General features: G+C 32.3%; 1 protein-coding gene across 5 annotated transcripts in view; it reads left to right on the forward strand.

Annotated features, from left to right (window-relative positions):
* LOC114342178 (four and a half LIM domains protein 2) overlaps positions 1-21474 on the forward strand; it is a 485196-nt gene that overhangs the window by 363549 nt on the left and 100173 nt on the right. Inside the window, exon 1 of one of the 5 annotated variants that reach the window (XM_050657505.1) lies at positions 5573-5867. The exons of the other annotated variants lie outside the window; for them this stretch is intronic. Coding sequence (XP_050513462.1) covers positions 5728-5867 — 140 coding nt within the window. The 5' untranslated portion in view covers positions 5573-5727. Of the gene's footprint in view, positions 1-5572; positions 5868-21474 lie in introns of those variants that run through there. 5 annotated transcript variants of the gene reach the window in all.

A 21474-nucleotide genomic window follows, 5' to 3' on the forward strand; every position in this document is an offset into this window, starting at 1 on the left:
ATCCATAATGTCATCAACACGTACATACGTTTGATTCACTGTATGTGTCATCATGGTACACATAATGGCCGCGGCGCGGCGTCTGGCTGGGCTGCACCTACTCGCTATGCAACTTACATTACGTTTGAGAATCTGAAAATGGTGAGGGGTTGAAAATAAATTTCTGATTTTTGCCTTTTGTGACAAAATTTTCCACAGTAACGTATATATTTTTTTACACTATCAGAAAATAGAGGTTTCAATAAACAAAAAAAATGCCAACTTCTTTAAAAAAGCTAAAAAAATTTCGGGAGATTTTTCAATTGAAAAAATGCTTACATTTTCCCTTAAACATAAAAAACAAGAGTTTTAAAAAATATTTTTATACAAAAAATTACAGCGTGTTTGGGACATAAAGAGGTAAGTTGCCACCATATTTGGTAAAAAAAAATTTTTTTCAGTGAGAAAAAAAAAATAAAATCAAAACATCGAATTTTCCGATTTTCTTGGATATTTTGAGGTTATGTGAAAAATGATTATTTACAAAAGTTGTAGATCTTCTTATAGCCTACAACTTTGCGATTTAACTTTTTTCGATAGGATGTGCCGTTTTGCCGCAAATCGTAATTAACCGTTTTCACCCCTAAAAACGCTCCCCCAACCCATGTTCCCCTCATCCAGATTTGGTGAAAAATGTTCCACATGTTATCTAATATGTGTACTTTCATTCGGAATTGATCTCACCTGCTATTAATTTTTATTTTTTTTGCTATTTGCACTGGTCTATGTTGTCAATCTGGTGGTATGGGAACGACATTTTTTGTCGTTTTCTGTACTACTGCGATTTATAACTTACTTTGTTTTTCGGTAGATGGCTCTAGTTCATCCATGACATTTCTTTCTTTGCAATTCGGAAAGACCCAAAGTGTGATACGTGGAGAAATCGGATATAAGAGGATATGGATGGGACTACTGATGAGAGGGAAAAGACCTCTGAAACCGGTATAGACTCTTCCTGCATTCTCCGATTTAACCAGAGTATTATGCAGCAACTGCATTTTCGTGTTGCACAGAAATTGAAAATGTTTATACATTTTTAAATCTAAAAGTATTCATAATATGAAAAATGATTCAAATATTATGGTAGGGGAGCCCAAACGGGGATTTTTGCAGTTACTCGAGCGCGTCAGATTATCATATGGGAGAAACCTGGTACCCTGCAGATGTACCTCTACCATATATTGGCTCTTAACACAGGGAGGTTCGTTAAGGGGCGCCCGAAAAAAAAATATCGATGGTTAAAAATACTCGAAATTGTCAGATTAAGATAAGGTAAGATAAGTACATGCAAAAGAGTGTACAGTGCGTCCATAAAGTAACGCATAAATTCATTATTTCGTAAACCGGAGACTATATGGAAAAATCCCGAAACAGGTCGATTTTTATTTTTAAATTACGATTTTTTGGCATACATATCATACTAGTGACGTCATCCATCTGGGCGTGATGGCGTAATCGATGATTTTTTTAAATGAGAATAGAGGTCACGTAATAGCTCATTTGAAAGGGTATATAATTCTCTATTCAATAGTATAAACATTAATATAATTATTTATACAGGGTGTCCAAAAAATGTTTTTTTTTAATTAAATTAATTGGTACAAAAAGATAAATGTATGTAATTTGTTTAATTCTAAATATATTTTATTAGTGCCATAAAACATAAAAATGTTTTATTTAAAAAATAAACATTGATTTTCGCTTAAGCGTAATGTTAAACTTCCAAGAGGCAGGTGGGTGGCAGCTCTAACATTGAATTTAAGCGAAAAGCAATATTTATTATTTGTCAAATAAACATGTATTCCTGTATTCTGACAAAAGTAAAACGAATTTTGAACTAAATCAGTTACATACATTCTTCTTTTTGTCTCAATTAATTTAATTAAAAAATTATTTTTGGACACCCTGTATAAGTAATTATGTTATTGTTTGTATTAATAAATAGACAATTAAATACCCTTTCAAATGAGCTATCACATGATCCCTATTCTCATTTAAAAAAATCATCGATTACGTTATCAAGCCCAGATGGATGACGTCACTAGTATGATATATATGCCAAAAAAATGTAATTTAAAAATAAAAATCGACCTGTTTCGGAACTTTTCCCTAAAGTCGCTGGTTTACGAAATAATGAATTTATGTGTTACTTTATGGACGCACTGTATATTTCAAAAATCTGTCGATTTAAGCGGGGCGTAAGGAAATGGGTGAGTCAAAAAGTTTCACAAAAGAAAAGCGAATATTTCGCAAAATGAACGTCAGATCGAAAAACTAAAAAACACGTCTTCAATATTTTTCAAAAATCTATCGAATGGTACTAAACGTGACCCCCCCACGGAGAGGGGTGGGGGCTAAATTTAAAATTTTAAATACAAACCCCGCGATATTTCGCAAAATGAACATCACATCGAAAAACTGCAAAATACACTTTCAAAATGTTTTTGAAAAATCTATCGAATGGTACCAAACACGACCCACCACGAGGGCGGTGTGGGCGAACCCCCAATTTTTTACTGCAGATTTGGATTGTTTACGTAAAAATAAGCAATTTTTATTTGAGACATTTTTTCGAATTATGGATAGATGTCGCTATAATCGGAAAAAACGATTATTTGAAATGGAAAATTAAATTAAACAATGGCAAGCGCCCGCTAAAATGGAAAATTTTACTTAACTTTTTTTGATTTTAGGACCTAATAATCACAACCCAATTGGTCCCCATAACGCTCGAGTAACTGCAAATTTAGCATACTTTACTCCCCTACTATTAATTGTAGGATGTCTTTTACTGAAAATTTTGATTTTTTTTGTTTTTGTATCATGAATACTTGTAGGTTTATTTAAGAACAATGCTTTTTTTAATTATAAAAATGTCATTCTCGATTTAATCAACTATTTTTTTCTATACTAAGCATTCAAAACCGGTCAAGTCACATGGATCGTATCAATTATATCTAAATATAGTTAATTTCAAGTGGGAAGCTATTCAGTTCTAATAAGATTGTATTGACGAGGGTTTAATTGTTACATTTCAAAGAAAAGAAAAGCAGAGAGCGATTTTATTTTCGTCATAAGTCAGTCAGTTCTCATGAAAAAAACTTTTGTCAGAGCTTATTTGAAAATTTATTTAATGAACTTTTTCTACAACCGTGTTAAAAATGCAATTTTTAGCACTCCATACGAGCGTTAAAAATGCTACTTTAAGGCACTAGTGCTTTAAAATATTTTTAAGGCACTGCAGTTCGTATTGACCGTATATACAATTTTGATGTAATGTCAAAAAAATATAAAAATGGAATGTCACGTTCAAGTAAAATTTTTTGTAGATATTGTCCTGTAATTACGTTTGTAGAAAAAATATTGTATGATATGCGTGTTAAAAGTACATTTTTAAGGCACTCATGTGAATTGCAGAACTCGCTTGCGTGCCTTAAACGTGTACTTTTAACACTTATATCATAAATAACTATTAAAAGATGTTTCCTAAATTGCACCACATTCAAGTTGACCACATTGACATTGAAAGTTCTTTATTTCGATGTTCTTCGAAAATAACCATCCTTTAAAGAGCAATAACTCAGTCGTTATTGGGTTTGCATAAGTCTTTCAGACGCGAATCTCTTTGTTTTTTTATTAGCCACAATTTTGTTGATTTGTAAAATTATAATTTTTTAAGTTATTCATGAAAAACGGTTATAAAACGTGAATTTTTTCAATGAAAAATGCTTAGATTCAATCGCTAATAACTTGGAAAGTATCAATTTTGCAAAAAAAAGTTTTATGGAACAAAATTCACTCGGAATTAATGACCCTACCGATTTCCATACTTATTTTGATAGAAAAATTTTGATCCCCTAGCCCCTAGATGGGGTTGTTTTCACCTGCAGGACAAAAGCTCGGTTCGGCATAGGGTAGATTTTGAAGAAGAGGGTCAACCTAGCTTAAATCCAAATTTTCACTAGTAATACCACTAGAGGTCAAATTATTTCCGGAAATTTTTTTGAGATCATGAATATTTTGAAAATTTCCCGAGTCGCAGACGAGGGAAATTTTCTAAAAATATTCATGATCAAAAAAAAAATTTCCGGATATTAATTTGACTTCGCGTGGTATTCGGTAAGAACATTCCACACCAAATTTGCATTTGAAAATCCAAAGCTGCACGAACAGATTAATAGCGCGCCAAAGCTTTGTCAGCAATTATTTAGGCTTTCAAATTCGTAATTTCTACTCATTGTAGTTGCATGGGAATACCATTTCAAGATAGAAAATAGTATATTCTTCAATTTTACATAAGTTTTGAGTAACTACAAGTGATAGAAAATGAATCAAAACTAAATTATGTAAACAAATAAAAACCAGTCTGTCAAAAATGTTCTGTTATTGTAAACGTCAAAAAATTTCCACTATAATTCGCTGTTGGGTACCCCACGAGCAAAAAATTTCCGATAAAATACCTCCGTTGCCATGGTGATCTGTCAAAATAACGTATTTTGATTGGTTCAAAATTATAGGTGTGGAATTTTCATTAAAATCGGTGTTTAATCTCAAAATTCCACGGTTTTACAGTTTTTACCGCTGATGAGTGGTAACTATATTAATGAATAACTAAAAAATTACTTACCCTTATGTACAAGTAATAACTAAAATATTTTTATCTATATTTAGGTATCATATGTAGCAGCTTAAACTTATTAGTTCCTAAGGTTGTGTTAGGCAATTTGCAATTTATTTAAATTTTTTCATAGATGGTTTTTGTTTTATTGAAGTTATTCTTCTTTATGCGCGATTGAGAGTAAAATTTCATAATAATACTGCACGCATGCGCATACAAACAGTATGGCGTTTAGTTGCTAAATCTTTCTAGTTATGTATAAATATATCAGTGCAAGAAAAGGTGTAAAAAGAATATATTAGTGTTTTTAGTAAATATATTTATTATAATTTTTGTGTCTTTGGATTTGTCTTCCTCAGGAGTAAGATGAGTATTATTAAAACATTTTATTGTATATTTATTATACGCCCCATTGACAGCTTGTTACCGTGAATTGTCATTAGGTACGTCCGAACCGATACAGACACAGTCCTCGTAGCGTATTTGGTATAGCATTCGGCTAGAGATCGAGAGGTCTTGAGTTCGAATCCAGTGCAATCCTATACTTTTTTTTATTTTTTTGAAAGCGGTAAGCACAAAATTAGTTTGGTGTTTAAAAAAAATTAAAACAAACTGTTTGAAGTATATTTATTTTTAAGAAATCATAATAGAAGTATAACTTCTTACGTGCGTACAAAGTACACACACATTATTTTTTTCATTATCTTGTATTTAATAATATTGATTCGTTGTAAGCTTTGTCCATAAAATTGTAAAATTTTCAATGACAATCAAGCATAATATTTATGTCATTCTATTCTAAGCCGAATCAGAATTTTTTTCATACGGAAGCAGCCTCACAACACGGGCTATGGTGTGAAAAGCGCCGATTCCCATTTCACAAAAGAGTGGCGGCCAGATTGCACCCGACACCACGTTTTGATTTTCTAAAAATATCCCAAAATGAAAACCGGGACTACGTTCGGCCGTTTTACAAGTTTAAGTAAGAATTCAGTCGCGACCTACACTTAGCACACCGCGTTTGTGTAGATTTTTTCTTGAAAAAAGAAAACCACCTCGAAAATCCGACCATGGGAGACGTAGAAGTGAGCTCCAACTTCACCATCACCGAAAAGAAGACCAAGAAGGTCAAGAAGACGACCAAACAACGCAGAGGAAGTAACGAGCAAACCGAAGTTACCATTCAAGAGCTCAAAAATGGCAACCAGGGGTATGTGTTGGCATAAAACTTGACAGGGGAAATCGAAATTTTGACGACCACCTGTTACTTTTTCCACAAAAAGAAATGCAAGTGACAAAGTGGTAGTGTCTCAGGTGTCGCTTTAAGTTTTCTGTGATAATTTGGGTTGAAGTGAATTATAGAGTGAAGTAATGTATACTTTATATTGTACGGAATGTCAAAAATATTGCTAGAAAAATTTAGAGCCATAATGAATCATGCATTATCAAAATCATCATCATTGACAAACTTTTCACTAAATCAACTATTTTTAAAAGTTGTAACCTTGTTTTCTTCTATTTTTCCCTACCTTTTCTTTCTTTCTCCTCTTTCTTATCTCTGTGTTTCGTGTGTTTTTTCTTCATAGTATCTTCACAAAATCTTTTATTTTAACTCTTTTGGTAAAATACCTGCTTACAACTTTTAAAGATCTATGTAATGCTTATACTATCTTGTATCTTATCTCTTGTGTTTTTATTACCCGATGTTCCCATTTTTTTTTTCTATTGTTATAGTTCATGATGGTTCCCCTCATTTTTGTTCCCCGCTTTCTTTGCTTTAAGTTTTTTATGGGTTCTGTGACAATTGATTTAACTGTCTTTTTTTTTAACAATTGTATTCTTTAACAGGTTTTCTTCATAGTGTCTTCATAAATATCTTTATCTTAACATAAAAATCTCCTGATCTTTCATAAAATACCTGTGTACAACTTTTGTTGATGTTTGCAATCCTATCATCTCATTTTGTTACCGTATGTTCTCGTTGTTTGTCTATTCTTATATTTCATGATGGTTTTACCTATTTTTGTTCCCCGCTTTCTTTGAGGTTGATCAATAAACACTAGTCATAAAACAATAGTAATGGTTATGATGAATTCTGTACTATAGGTCTTTTAAATTTTCATCCTTACTTTTAGTCTTATACAGGGTGTTTCATTAATAATTGTCCATATAGTAACTGGAGAAACGTTAGCACAAAATACGACGATTTAACCTAAAACACTTAAATAAAATGTGGTTCCTTACTGAGTTACAGGGTGTTTTATCTAAAAATTTAAAAGTTATTTTTGCTCAGCATTTTAAAACTATTCGACTTATCCTTTTCATACTTGGCAGGAAGTATAAATACTGTAAAGGCTACTAAATTATGTTAAACAAACGTTTCTGGCTATTACCAGAGGCGTACGACGGGGGAAAGTGAATGGTTGACCCTTTCCAAATTCTACGCCACTGGCGGAATTGCTATTTTAGTTCAATTTTTGGATTCTCCAATACTTTCTATAAAAATAATATACTCTTCATTCGTAACGATAAAGTCATTAGTTTTCGAGATCTTTGAAGTTAAAAATGAAATGACACGGTTATTTTGATTAATGTATTGTGTCGCTTCATTTTTAATTTCAAATATCTCGAAAACTAATCATTTTGTCGTTGTGAATGAAGAGTATATTATTTACATAAAAAGTATTGGAGAATAAAAAAAATTACACTAAAATAGCAATTTCGTCAGTGGCGTAGAATTTGGGAAGGGTCAACCAGTTACTATCCCCTGTCGTACGCCTCTGGTGGTAGATAGAAACGTTTATTTATCTTAGTTTAGTAGGGTGTACAGTACCTACACTTACTGCCAAGTATGATAAGGATACGTCAAATAGTTTTAAAGTTCTGGGTACAAATAATTTTTAAATTTTAATCATATATGAATCATATCATAAATTAATCAAAATAACTGTGCCGTTTCATATTTAACTTCAAATATCTGGAAAACTAATGACTTTATCGTTACCAGTGAAGAGTACATTATTTACGTAAAAAGTATTGGAGAATCTAAAAATGGCACTAAAATAGTAGTTCCTCCAGTGGCGTAGAATTTGAGAAGGGTCAACCATACACTATCCCCTGTCGTACGCCTCTGGTAGTAGCTAGAAACGTTTGTTTAACATAATTTAGTAGGGTGTATAGTAGTCCCACTTTCTGCCAAGTATGAAAAGTATACGTCGAATAGTTTTAAAATGCTGAGCAAAAATAATTTTTAAATTTTTAGATAGAACACCCTGTAACTCAATAAGGAACCACATTTTATTTAGGTATTTCAGGTTAAATCTTCGTATATTGTGCTAAGGTTTCTCCAGTTACTATATGGACAATTATTAATGAAACACCCTGTATTTTATATCTAAATCTCCGATGGTTTATGAATTTTCGAATATGTATCTATATATGTATTCTTATTTTTGTTTATTGTTTTTCTTCTTTTGGGATGCATATACAGTGAAATACATCATGCATATTAGTACAGTTAAATATTATCCACATATCCCTGTGTTTATATACTTAACCATTATTATTTACTGTTTAACAACCTAGTATATGAATTTAATATTGCAACCAACAATGCTATCTTATAGCTAATAATCATCTGTATTGGACTCTATAAATATTGTTTATTCCATTGTTTCTTTCCTTTTACTTTAGTTGTTTTTCTATCTTATATTTCTAGAATAAATCCATATTTTTTAAATGGATGGTCCGAACTGTACAAAAACCGGGATACGCCTATTCTGCAATATGGAGATTTCTTTGTTACTTGCAATATTGCCAGATTCACCATTTGTCTGGATATCAGTTCATTGAGTTGAACTCGTATTGAAGTGCGGATGCCAATAATAATACAATAGTTAGAGTATTTTATTATCAAAAAAAAACAAAGTGAGGATATCAGAAAAATGGTAAATCTGGCAACGTTGCAAGTATAAAATTTTGAAATCTAGGACCATCCATTATTCTCTGGGATTACAATTGGGACCATTCAATAGATAATTAGGCGTTTTATTTTGTGTGCGACATTTTTTTTATTGCATGTGTAAATTTGGAAATAATGTGTTGAGAACCATGTTACCCATTTTTCAACGAAATCATTATTATTGATCACGTTGTTTAAGTCGTATAATATATATATTTCATATATTTTTCTTCATGGTATTTTTCATGAACTAGGCTTATAGACCAATATTCATGTGACGATTGGTTGGTCAGCATGTGCTCTCCATGTTACAGAAAACAATAAATATTTCTTTATCAAGTACAAATTTCACTGACATTATTCTATCGCTCGTTTTTACAATTTCTACTACACTATCTTGCATTTCACTATCATTGTACGAACTCCATTCCTAGTGTAACTTTTTCCTACATACCACAATATCTGTCGTTCACATTTCTTTCGCCACATTTCTTTCTTTTTCCACCTAGTCTTCGTGGTCAAAGGTTGAACACTTTTTGTTCTAGGTTCTTTTTCTGAAATTAAAGTCTTCTACATGCCGTTTAATGATCTTGTTTTCTTTAGAAATGATATATCGTCGGCTTACTGCCAAAACCAACTAACTCCACTTTTTAAAGTTTTGAGGAATCGACGTTTTAAACTTTAATTTGAAATGAAAAATCGTTTGAATTTAAAAATAATTTAATGACTGAAAAATATTAAAGTAAATAACATTATAAACGAAACATTTTGTTAAAAAAATTATTAAAATGAAGTGAAAGTTAAAAAAAAGTACAAAACACATTTTTTTTCGGCACTTGTCGGGTTTTGGCTGTACAAAGTTAGTCAATTCTAGGTAACTTTGAACAGAACTAGAATATTGTAAATGATAAAATACTGTTTTATTTAAACAGAGATGTGCAGACAACTGCACATATCTGTTTTTGGCTGAATAAAAGTGTCATCATTGGAATTAGTTGTTTTGGGACCCTTCTGTTTCCCACATTTAAAATCTGCTTTGAAGTGTCTGGTTTGATGAGTACATTCTTTGATAATTATTAAGTACAAAGGCGTACTTAACTCAGAATCGACAAAAAGTGGAGTTAGTTGGTTTTGGCAGTAAACCGACAATATTTGTGTCATTCGTACTTTTGTCTTGATCTTTATATTGGGTAACTTGCCTAGATGTCTTCAGTTTCCTGCTGGAGATCTTTTTGCACCTTGTACCTCTTGTTGCAACACAATAACACTTATTCCACTATACACAGTTTGAAGACTTTGTTGTGTTTAGAAATGGCCGGTTTAACCACATTTTGTTTTAGTATTGCTGAAATTAGAGTCTTCTGTATACCGTTTGATGACCTTGTTTTTCTTAGAAATCTTCATCTCATTCTCATTCTTCATTTCTTCTTAATATTTATATATTTAATAACTTACTTAATTTTGTTAAGGTCTTTGCTGCAAATCTTTTTCTACCTTCCAATGCTTCATTTGGCTCTTTCTCTCGCACTTTCCCTCGCTACTTTTTTGACTGTACTTCAAGTATTTTCCTTGGACGCTTAAATTGGAAAAGGTTCGCAATTTTCAGTTCTAAGTCATCTTGCACCAATAATAATTTACTAGATACCGTTTGATAATACCGTTTTGTTTACAAAATATCTCTACCTATGTAGGTATCTACTGTTTTTATCTACCAACCTTGTCGTACGCTCCATAGGAGACTTTTTCCGCCCTTCCCGCTCTATCTTTCTATCATTCTTTGAGCTAACATGTCTGTACCATTCTTTTTTTCTATTTCAGTATAATTATGAAGTATTTTATTTATTAGACGTTTCGACTTGCGAATTAAACGTTTTCAAGTAGCATTAGTCCAGAGCGCATCTGTTTTGAGATGGACGTTGAGAGGTGACTCAAATTTTTTTGCAGAAATTGCTTGAAAATAACTCAAAAAATAATATTTGAGTTATCCTCCCACTCAAAATGGTCCGTAACATTGTTTAAGTAATCAAAATGTCAAAATATGAAGGAAAAATTCGATTTTTTTATTGGTTTTTTGATTGTAACTTTAAAACTGTTCATTTATGAGAAAAGTTGTACCAGCATAAAAGTTGCGTATTTAAATTTCCTACAATATAGAATTGGTTAAAAATTTAAAAAATAATCACCCTTGTTGCAAAATAGCAATAATTGAGAAATAAACCATACAAAAACAAGTATTCGCATTTTACGTTTTTCAACCATTTATGCTACACTTAGGACCTTCATATTTTACGCAGAAAAACTATATGATATAGTAAAACAACAGTGTAAATTTCATTAAGATCGGTTTAATAGATTCTGGAAAATAAATTTTGCAATCTAGCTTTCGCAAAAAAAATTCATTTTTTTTTAATATTGCAGGACTGAAAATAAAGCAGATAGCAAGTTGAATTTTTTTTGCTTATAGACGTGTACTGTACCTTTCATGTACAATTTGCAAAATTAAAATCGATTAATTACCACGGCGTCAGGAAATTTTTTAAATAAACATTAATTTTTGGTGCTACGCGCAGGACAGCGGTGTTCGATTCACACAAGTTGATTTCCACCAAAATTTCTTCCAATCTTTATCTAATATATTATTTTCTTAGTCTATATTTTGTTGTATTTTAATATTTTAATTCCACAAAAATCAAACTAATTTTATTATTGTTTGTGAAATATTGTTTGAACAATTACATATATTTAAAAATAATAAACTTTTATTCTCTAAGTTAAAATATATAAACAAAGAAAGTTTTTGCTAAAAAAAGTGATATTTCAAAGGATAGGGTATGTGTTTTTATTTTGTAATAAACAAATTTATTTATTTATATCGAAATGTAATAAAAATTAAAATGTATAAATCATTATCAAAGGTCATTGGAATGCCCAATCAGAGCAAACTATACACTGTCCTGTGCGTAGCACCAATAATTAATGTTTATTTAAAAAAATTCCTGACGCCATGGTAGTTAATCGATTTTCATTTTGCAAAGTGGAGATGAAAGGTACAGTACACTTCTACAAGCACAAAAAATTTCAACTTTCTATCTGCTTTATTTTTAGTCCTGTAACATTTTGAAAAAATTAATTTTTTTTGCGAAAACTGGATTGCAAAATTTATTTTGCAAAATCTATTAAACCGATCTTAATGAAATTTACAGTATTGTTTTATTGTCTCATAAAGTTTTTCTGGGTGAAATATGAAGGTCCTAAGTGTAGCATAAATGGTTGAAAAACGTAAAATGCGAATACTTGTTTTTGTATGGTTTTTTCGCAATTATTGCTATTTTTCAACAAGGGTGACTATTTTTTAAATTTCTAACCAATTCTATATTGTAGGAAATTTAATTACGCAACTATAATCAAAAAACGAAGAAAAAATCGAATTTTTCCTTCATTTTGTGACATTTTGATTATTTAAACAATGTTCCAGACCTTTTTGAGAGGGAGGATAACTCAAATATTACAATTTGAGTTATTTTCAAGCAATTTCTGCAAAAAAAATTGAGTCACCTCTCAACGTCCAAATGTACTAATATTTTTACAGATGCGCCCTGGTCTACATGGAAATTAAATTAATTCAAAATGCTTTTGGTTTATATTTTTCATGGTTTTCTCTGATATTTCTTCCTCTTTCCACATGTTCATTATATTGCGAATTACACTGTATACCATTATTCGTCACGTTGCGTTGATTCTAATATATTTTCTTGATATTGCTGATTTTTTGCTCTTTATAGTAAATCATAATTTTGGCACTATTTTGACCTGTATGTTCGTTTTCAAAAACGACGTTTCGTCAGTTATCTTTATAATAGTCCAATTTTCCCAGTTTTACTAGATATTTCTAGTGAAGACCATTTTCAAAGATTTAATCAATAATTATTCTGGCCAAACTTGTTTGTTTTAAAATATCGTATAAGGTCATAGAAAACTTCAGTTTGTAATAAGATATATCTAAGTTAAATCTTACGAAACATTGCATTAGTCATTCTAATTGATGGATGTAAATGACACTAGCAGGTGTGATGCTTTAGAAATGATATCATACGATCAAAAATACTCTGTCCAGCCTACGCAATATTGCATATTCACAACTTTCAACAATTTTTGTCTGGTGTTCCATATTAAAGGTGAATTTATAAACAGATATACATAATCATAATCATAATACTGTTGTCGATGTTCTCGAGTTCAAGATTTCTACAGGTTGTAGATACTTTCTTTCGTGTTGTCTTGAATATTATTACTATTCTCCTTCTGTTTCTTATCCGGGTTGATCGTAGAATAAGAACAAGAAGTATAAAGTTGTACATAAGTTTACACTTTTTTGTAATATTAAATTGTTAAGTAAATAACAAGACGGGGAGAAGACGGGGTAGACCAAAGTTGAGGTAAATGGACGGGGTAACACAAGATGCCGAGAAGATCGGAGTCGGCAACTGGGAAATGCAAGCAAGGAACAGAACAGAATGACGTAGAAAGCTTGAGAAGGTCGAGGTCCTCTAAGGGCTATAGCACCAAGATGATGATCTCTCTCTCTTGTCGTTTCCCCATTACTGAGCATCGTGATTTCTTCCAATATTCCTAACAATGTTTCTCCATTGGTCTCTATCTTCAGCTGCTCTAAGAGCTTCGCAGTATGAGTTTCCAGCTGAATTCTTTATTTGGTCGGACCATCTAGTTGGTGATCGTCCTCTTGATCTTCTCCCCGGAACGTTTCCAGAAACAATTAATCTCTCCAAACTGTCGTCACCTCTGCGAACCACGTGACCAAAGAATTGCAGTATTCGTTGCAGAAATATTGTGGACAGCCTTTTTTTAATCTTGAGTTGGTTTAGAATGGAAACGTTTGTCGTATGAGCTGTCCAAGGTATGCGCAGCATTCTTCTCCAGCACCACATCTCAAAGTCATCAATTTTTTGGCGCTCGCATGCGCGAAGAGTCCAAGTCTCTGCTCCGTATAGAAATATTGAGAATACAAGGGCATTCACCAGTCTCATCTTGATATTTTGAGAGATAGATCTGTCTTTCCAAACTTTAGTTAGGCGACTCATCGCATTATTTGCCATACCAATACGTGATGATGATGACATTTAAATAACAAAGCAAAACTTTTTCACTATCTTGATATTTTTTACTGCAAAAAAAACAAACTTTGGTATTAATCCCAATATGAATACACTCAAATTATACGGGCATATTAGAAAAGCAATATTGTTTGAAAAAAAGGGTAGCTTCTTTTTTTAATCCCTTGTTAAGTTTTGCGATTCGATTACAAAAAACACAGTTGTATGATTTGAAATACACTTTATTATTCCGTATAGTCTCCTTAAACATCAATACACTTCTTGTTCTTTGTTCATTGAAGTGAAAATCTAGAAGGGCTGCAAAATACGCTTCCACAGCTATTATTTGACGAAAAACGCTTTTCACACCTGAACATTTTTTTGGGTATTGAAACAAATAAAAGTCGCTAGGAACCAAATCTGGTGAATAAGGTGGACGCTCCAATTGATTTTAGACATTGTCAAAATGCTCATATGACCCGGTCCATTGTCCTGATAAAAAAGGATTTTTTCCTTTTTCAAACCGAGTCTTTTTCATGTATTTTTTCCTTCAGCTGGTTCAAAAGGTTACACACAATAATATTAAAAATTTATTGTTTTACCAAAAACAGCAAACATATACAGTGCGTTCAGTTTTCGATTAGATATACGCGACTGAAAGAAGCGCTAAAATCGGCAACATTGCTTACGAGAATAAGTTGCATTGCTACTGCAGAGTCGAAGAATGACTAAATGAATCGGCGTGAATCAACCATAGACATAATAATTATTGACAAGGCATACTAAGCAAAAAAGCGTAACACGCGGGCAGTCGATCGGTAGTCTATCTATCTCTTTTTACTAATCGATCCCGCTCATATGACAGGCAAAGATGGCTAGACCACTCAAAGTAAATATTGACCAATGACGTCCTTGATATCGGCGTAACAGCTCCATGCAGACCTTATCTGTTCGTATTATATCTATGGCATCAAGTGCATTAGGTGGGCAGCGGGGAAGCAGTGTTGCCATTTATACGCCGTATATCTAATTGAAAACTAAGCAGTCTGTATGAATGGACACACCTAAGGGAGGCTTACATTGGACTATGGATGGAACAGCTGTTGATGATGATGATTGTTTTACCAGTTTGCAAGTACTTCACTAACAAAATTCCTCTCGAATCCCAAAAACTGATGGTAACACCTTCTTGGGCCATTTCTGGACACAAACTTGTTTTGGAGCCGAAAAACCAGGTACACACCACTCTTTAGCCTCTTCTTTTGATCCAGGATCATAGTGATAGACCCCAATCTCATCCATAGTGAATCGACGCAAAAAATTCATGTTATCCTTTCGAAGATATTATAAATATTGCTGAGAAAGTCGCAATCGAATGAGTTTTGGTTCCATTGTTAGCGAATGCCGTACGCATTGTGTATACATGAGATGTCTAGGGCTACAACCAAATCTCTTTCAGTCATTCGACCATTTTTCAATACGATATCCTTTATTTTGTCTACGATTTCTGGTGTTGTTGCTGTTTTTGGACATCCGTGTCGTGGATTGTCTTCAAGGCTTATACGACCAAGGTTTAATTCAGCAACCCATCTTTCTACTATACTAACTGAAGGCCAAGAGTCCTTATAGACTTTTTCTGCGTATTAATCTCATTTCACCCTAATGTTGGTTTAGATTTTGGTGGCTTTTATTCGTGATTTTGCATGCCAAGAGTAATCGAATTATTTTTTATCGCAATTTAGTCATTTATTTCTATTTCCATACAGACATAACTAAAGATTTCAATACTTAAGCATGTATTATACTTAAACCCTATTCCCTCCCGTTGGCACCTTATTGGTACTTTTATAGATTTGTTTTTATTTGTACATATTGTGTTTAATGTGTTTGATATGTTTGATATGTGATTAAACTTCTGTACTAGTATATACAGTGCTCTGGAATAAGTGGTATCCCCCTTACTAACTTATTTATTTTTAGCACATAAGCAAAAAGCTTGGACAGGTCGATTTTTAAAATAATCATAGTATATTAGCATCAATCTTTCGAACTTTACGCAGTCCCTCTTCAGGTGACAGTGATAACTTTGATTTTTTTAAATGGGAAAGTACATCATGTGACACCTCATTTAAAAGCTTATGAAAGACTGATTACAAAAATGTATAATACTTTAATCCTTTTCGAGACCGAAGGCGCAAAATTTCGGTCGAATTATTTTGAAATGTATTCATTTTTTTCGAATCCTGAGAAAACTAATAAGTATTTTTGAAAAAATTTAAACGCAGAATGAAATATTCCAATATTATCCAGGGTCAAAAGTGCCTGAGAACTTCTATAATGATTGTTTTAATAAGTCACAGGGGTGAAAACAAAAGAAAATTTTTTCGGATTTTTAATTTCAAATATATCATTCAAAAGAAATTTTTGTTTATTCTAAGGGACTTTCAGCCCTCGGTAATGTAATATTTTATTCTGCGTTTAAATTTTTCAAAAATACCTATTAGTTTTCTCAGGATGCGAAAAAAATAAATGGGTTTAAAAACAATTCGATCAAAATTTTGCGCCTACGCTCTTAAAAATAATTAAAGTATTATATATTTTTGTTATCAGCATTTATCAGCACTTTCCCATTTAAAAAATCAAAGTTTTGCCTGTCACTTGAAGAGGGATCGCGTAAAGTTCGAAACATTGATGTTATAATATACTTTGATTATTTTAAAAATCGACCTATCCGAGCGGTTTGCTTATGTGCTAGAAATAAATAAGTTATTAAGGGGGGGGGGGGTAACACTTATTCCAGCGCACTGTATAAATACAAAAGCTTAAAGACAGTTTTTTACTTATTACACAAATTTATGCCACTTTATTGATACTGTAAAATAGTACTCACTAATGAATCTTACTCTACTTTTCACTTTAAAATAATATACCTCAGAATACTGAACCTTTCGAAAACATCACACTGCATCCAAGAAAACCGACTGCAGTCTACAACATATTCAACCACATACAATAAAGTGTGAAAAGCGACCAGATCTACCAACTTGACACTTGAATTCAAGTACCACCATCATGCCGAAGACATATGCCATCACATACCCCTGTCTAACAAAAGGTACATACAGTTTGACTAATCGTTTTAATAGAAATTTTTAACCTATAACCTATTGATAAAATTAGTTTTTGAAAGGAACACCTTTGTATATAAGATTTCTAGTATGTACATAGAACACCTTTGTATAGGTATAAGTTTTCGAAACCTGCTTCATTCTATAGCAAATTTTATGTAAATTCATACAAATTTTTGCACTAAGTTTAAAAATGCAATAACCCATTGAGTTATGCTGATGACTGATGACTGATGACGAGTTCTGTCCCAAACCTTAAGGTTCTTTGTAACCTTATGGTTTTTACAAAACATGGACATTTACAAAACAAAGGAATGGGACCATTACAAATGGCTGTTGGTGTGTTTGCCCAATATCTACATAGAAGGGTTGTTGCAAACATACATAGTGTATAAACCAATAAATTAAACGCTACAGCCTTAGCCAAACATTCTTATAGAAAATATCCATGCTTTTGACTTTGAAACTGTGAGAATTTAGGAAAAGAACAGAACTACAACAAAATATGTATATTGGGATGATTCACAGAACGAAAGATCAAAATTGTATCAATAACAAAACCGATATCAAGGACCTCCCCAATATATATCACAACTTAATAAATCTACTATGTTTTGTAAATGCTCCATTGGCGATATGTTATATACGACCCTGAATCATTCGTAGTTTAAGGTATAATGCAATGTGGATTTATGGTCAAATATCACCTTCGTATTCCATCACAGATTAATATCAAGTACAGATGTAAATATTAATTGCTTTATGTAATGTTTATATTAATTATTAAAGTTTTTATTGAAAATGGCAAATAGTCGAAACGTTCAAGCAGTAATAAAGTGTTTTATTTATAACAGACCGACAAACCCAGGAATTAAAAAATATATATTCCAAAAAAGAATTACAAAAAATGTGTTCCTTGCAAAATATTTTCTTCTTCATAACCGTAACCTAATTATTTTTTTATGTAAATGATTTTGTGTTTCATCTTGTTGTGCATTTTTTAAACTCAATTGTTTAATAAACTGCATTTAAATAATATAAAATAAAAAATAAACAATAATATTATAAATGTAGTAATGAAACAAAGACTTACTCACAATCATTTAATTATACTTTCACGACCGGTTTCGATCTCTACATTATTCAGATCATCTTCAGGTCGGCGTTACAAGTATGTAGTTAAATGCTACAATTAAAGAAAACCAGAGTTAGAACATTGTCTGGTTGCACAAATGTTAATAGAAAACTAAATTCGAAAACATTTTTTGAAATAAAGGTTTGCAACTGTTGACATTTCAGAAATTCGATAAATACAAATGCACACTTCTGAGTAACAGATACTCATAAGCATGTATAAGCAAATGGATGCATGCAGTTTATGAATATTTGTTGAGAAAGTTAAAAATAAAATTAAAAAAAAAATCAAAAAACTAATTAAAATATTAATCAAAATTAAATATGCTTCCAAAATTCAAAAAATAATAATAATAGATAGTAATATTGCTCTGATCTACTTACATGCCGTTACAAGGGATGCGTTGCCACTTAGTTGTTAACATGTTAATACTTCCGATTTATGCTAATAGGTTAGCTGGGAGAGGTGTAGGGCAAACAGACATGTTACGTAGGTCAAAACACAGTAAATTTTTTGAAATTTGAATGGATCCTGAAGGAAGATGCGTGCTGTGAAACAAAGGATGTTGTGTTAGATAGGAGAAAGACAATGCTCGAGTGGATGTGTTTTAAATGTAGCTAAGTTTGAAATAACTAAAGTTATTTCAAAGTTATTTCAAACTTAGCTACATTTAAAACTAAAGTTATTTCAAAGTTATTTCAAACTTAGCTACATTTAAAACACATCCACTCGAGCATTGTCTTTCTCCTGTCTAACACAACATCCTTTGTTTCACAGCACGCATCTTCCTTCGGGATCCATTCAAATTTCAAAAAATTTACTGTGTTTTGACCTACGTAATATGTCTGTTTGCCCTACACCTCTCCCAGCTAACCTATTAGCATAAGTCGGACGTATTAACATGTTAACAACTAAGTGGCAACGCATCCCTTGTAACGGCATGTAAGTAGATCAGAGCAATATTACTATCTATTATTATTATTTTTTGAATTTTGGAAGCATATTTAATTTTGATTAATATTTTAATTAGTTTTCTTATTTTTTTTTAAATTTTATTTTTAACTTTCTCAACAAATATTCATAAACTGCATGCATCCATTTGCTTATACATGCTTATGAGTATCTGTTACTCAGAAGTGTGCATTTGTATCTATCGAATTTCTGAAATGTCAACAGTTGCAAACCTTTATTTCAAAAAATGTTTTCGAATTTAGTTTTCTATTAACATTTGTGCAACCAGACAATGTTCTAACTCCGGTTTTCTCTAATTGTAGCATTTAACTACTTGTAACGCCGACCTGAAGATGATCTGAATAATGTAGAGATCAAAACCGGTCGTCAAAGTATAATTAAATGATTGTGAGTAAGTCTTTGTTTCATTACTACATTTAATATGGACTCACATATGCAACCCATTCAATATTTGAGTAATATTATAAATTATGGTAAATATGTCCTCAGGAGGCAAAATCATTCGATAATTAATATCCATAAATCATATCGAATGAGATTTCACCTCTTTATTTAAACCAGGTGTTACTTATTTCGTTATTTCACCATCTCACGATAATATATTATCACGGCTCGTTACTAAGCAAATTCCCACAGTGTAAAGAATTTTCTACAATATCTAGAATGACTAAATATTAAAGTCATCCTTAATAATAATCATCATTAATGGCATTACAACTCTTCGTGAGTCTTTGTGGTGACTATTGCCTTCCATGTTTGTCGGTCCTGTGCTTGTCTCACTCCCATTTCCTCCAGATCTTCTCTGACTGTATCTTTCCACCTTTTTCTTGGACGTCATACAGACCTTCTCTCATCTGGCCTTTCCCAAAACACATTGTTTATAAGGCTATTGTCGTTACTACGTATCATATGTCCTGTCTATCTGAGTCTATTGGCCTTTATATATCGGACTATATTTTCCTTTCCGAAGAGAGACTCTAAACCAGGCCACGTACTGAATCGGCATAGAGCGATCGGCTCGGCTAAGAGCAATCGGCAGATTTTGCTATACATGGGAAATAAATAAGCCACTACGCACCGCCTAAGAACGTTCGACTATCGAACGTTCTTAGGCGGTGCGCGGTGACTCATTTATTTAGTCGAGCCGATCGCTCTATGCCGATTCAGGATTCAGTGCGTGGCCTGCTTTACTCATTATTGTATCTGCCCCTCCATTCCTTTGTCACGCTGTCTCTGCAAGGGCCATACATCATTCGAAGGATTTTACGTTCCCACACCAGCAATTTATTTACTTCTCTTTTTGTTACCGCCCATGTTTAGCTTCCATACGCGACTGCTGGTCGTATTATGGTATTATATATCTGGGGTTTGGTTCACTAAGGGCGGATGACACATTTTTGGCTAATTGTACTTTTTCGGGTTCGTACCTTGAAAATGAGCTCTATTCAAAGAACCATAACCGGATGTCCAAATCTCAAAGGTTACAATTATAGAGCTCAACCGTTACAATTATAGAGTTTTGTCAAAGGTTGGGTGTCCAGTTATTACTTGGTGTACATAAGGCCTATCTTATGGTTTTTGGGCTCTCCTGTAAAATTCTAGTTTTGTGACCCGCCCTTAGTGAACCAGGCCCCAGATATCTCGATTTTGCACCTCGTGAGAGAAGTTTTGACTTCATAAGATGTTCAATTGCAAAGAAAGATCTGCTTCTTGCCATTATTTGCGTTTCAACTTCTCGATCTATTTTGTTGTCATTGGTGATTGTTGCTCCTAGATATTTAAATTCTTTAACCACTTCGAAGTTATGATCGTTTTAGTAATATTTTGCCTTATCCGCCGTCGTTCTTGTTTCTATAGGTATTTAAAAAAAAACTAATTGCAAGGTTCCATCTTCAAAGAGCTCTAGCTCCCTTAGGAAGCATTTTCGGACTAGGTGAATTGAGAGTTTCTGGACACCCTGTATTTGGATACTTTTGTCTGGTAAATATCACAAATAATGCTGTTGTGTCAAGTAAAAGAACAAACTAAAACAAGAAACAAAACATACTACATCTCTTTTATATAATTGTTTCTGCTATTAATAGATAACCTAGGTATTCACATTGAATGACCCTACTATTTTTGTTCTAATTGGTTATTTCCAATTAACACATTCTGACGTTTGGTTGTCTATTGTAAACAATGTTTCAACTGCCACGAGGTGCAAATGATGATAGATAATACACAAAAATATTTATTCTAAGAGGCAGTGGAGGATCTAGACATTTGCCTGGGGGTATCAAAAATATAAACCCAAAATACATAAAAGACATAAATAATAATTTACATGTCATTCTTCTGTCAATATGTTTCTCCATTTATGTTATATTTTACTTTCGACTTTTTTACTTTGGTTTTTTTCGTATTTTGGTTTTGCATTTTCATGACCATTCTGCGTTTCTGTTCGCCTGTTTCACCTGTTTTTGTACTACTTCCCTTTACTTTTCCGTTGCTAGAATTTTTTTGCCCTA

The sequence above is a fragment of the Diabrotica virgifera genome, chromosome 8 (assembly GCF_917563875.1).
Source record: "Diabrotica virgifera virgifera chromosome 8, PGI_DIABVI_V3a".
NCBI lineage: Eukaryota > Metazoa > Arthropoda > Insecta > Coleoptera > Chrysomelidae > Diabrotica > Diabrotica virgifera.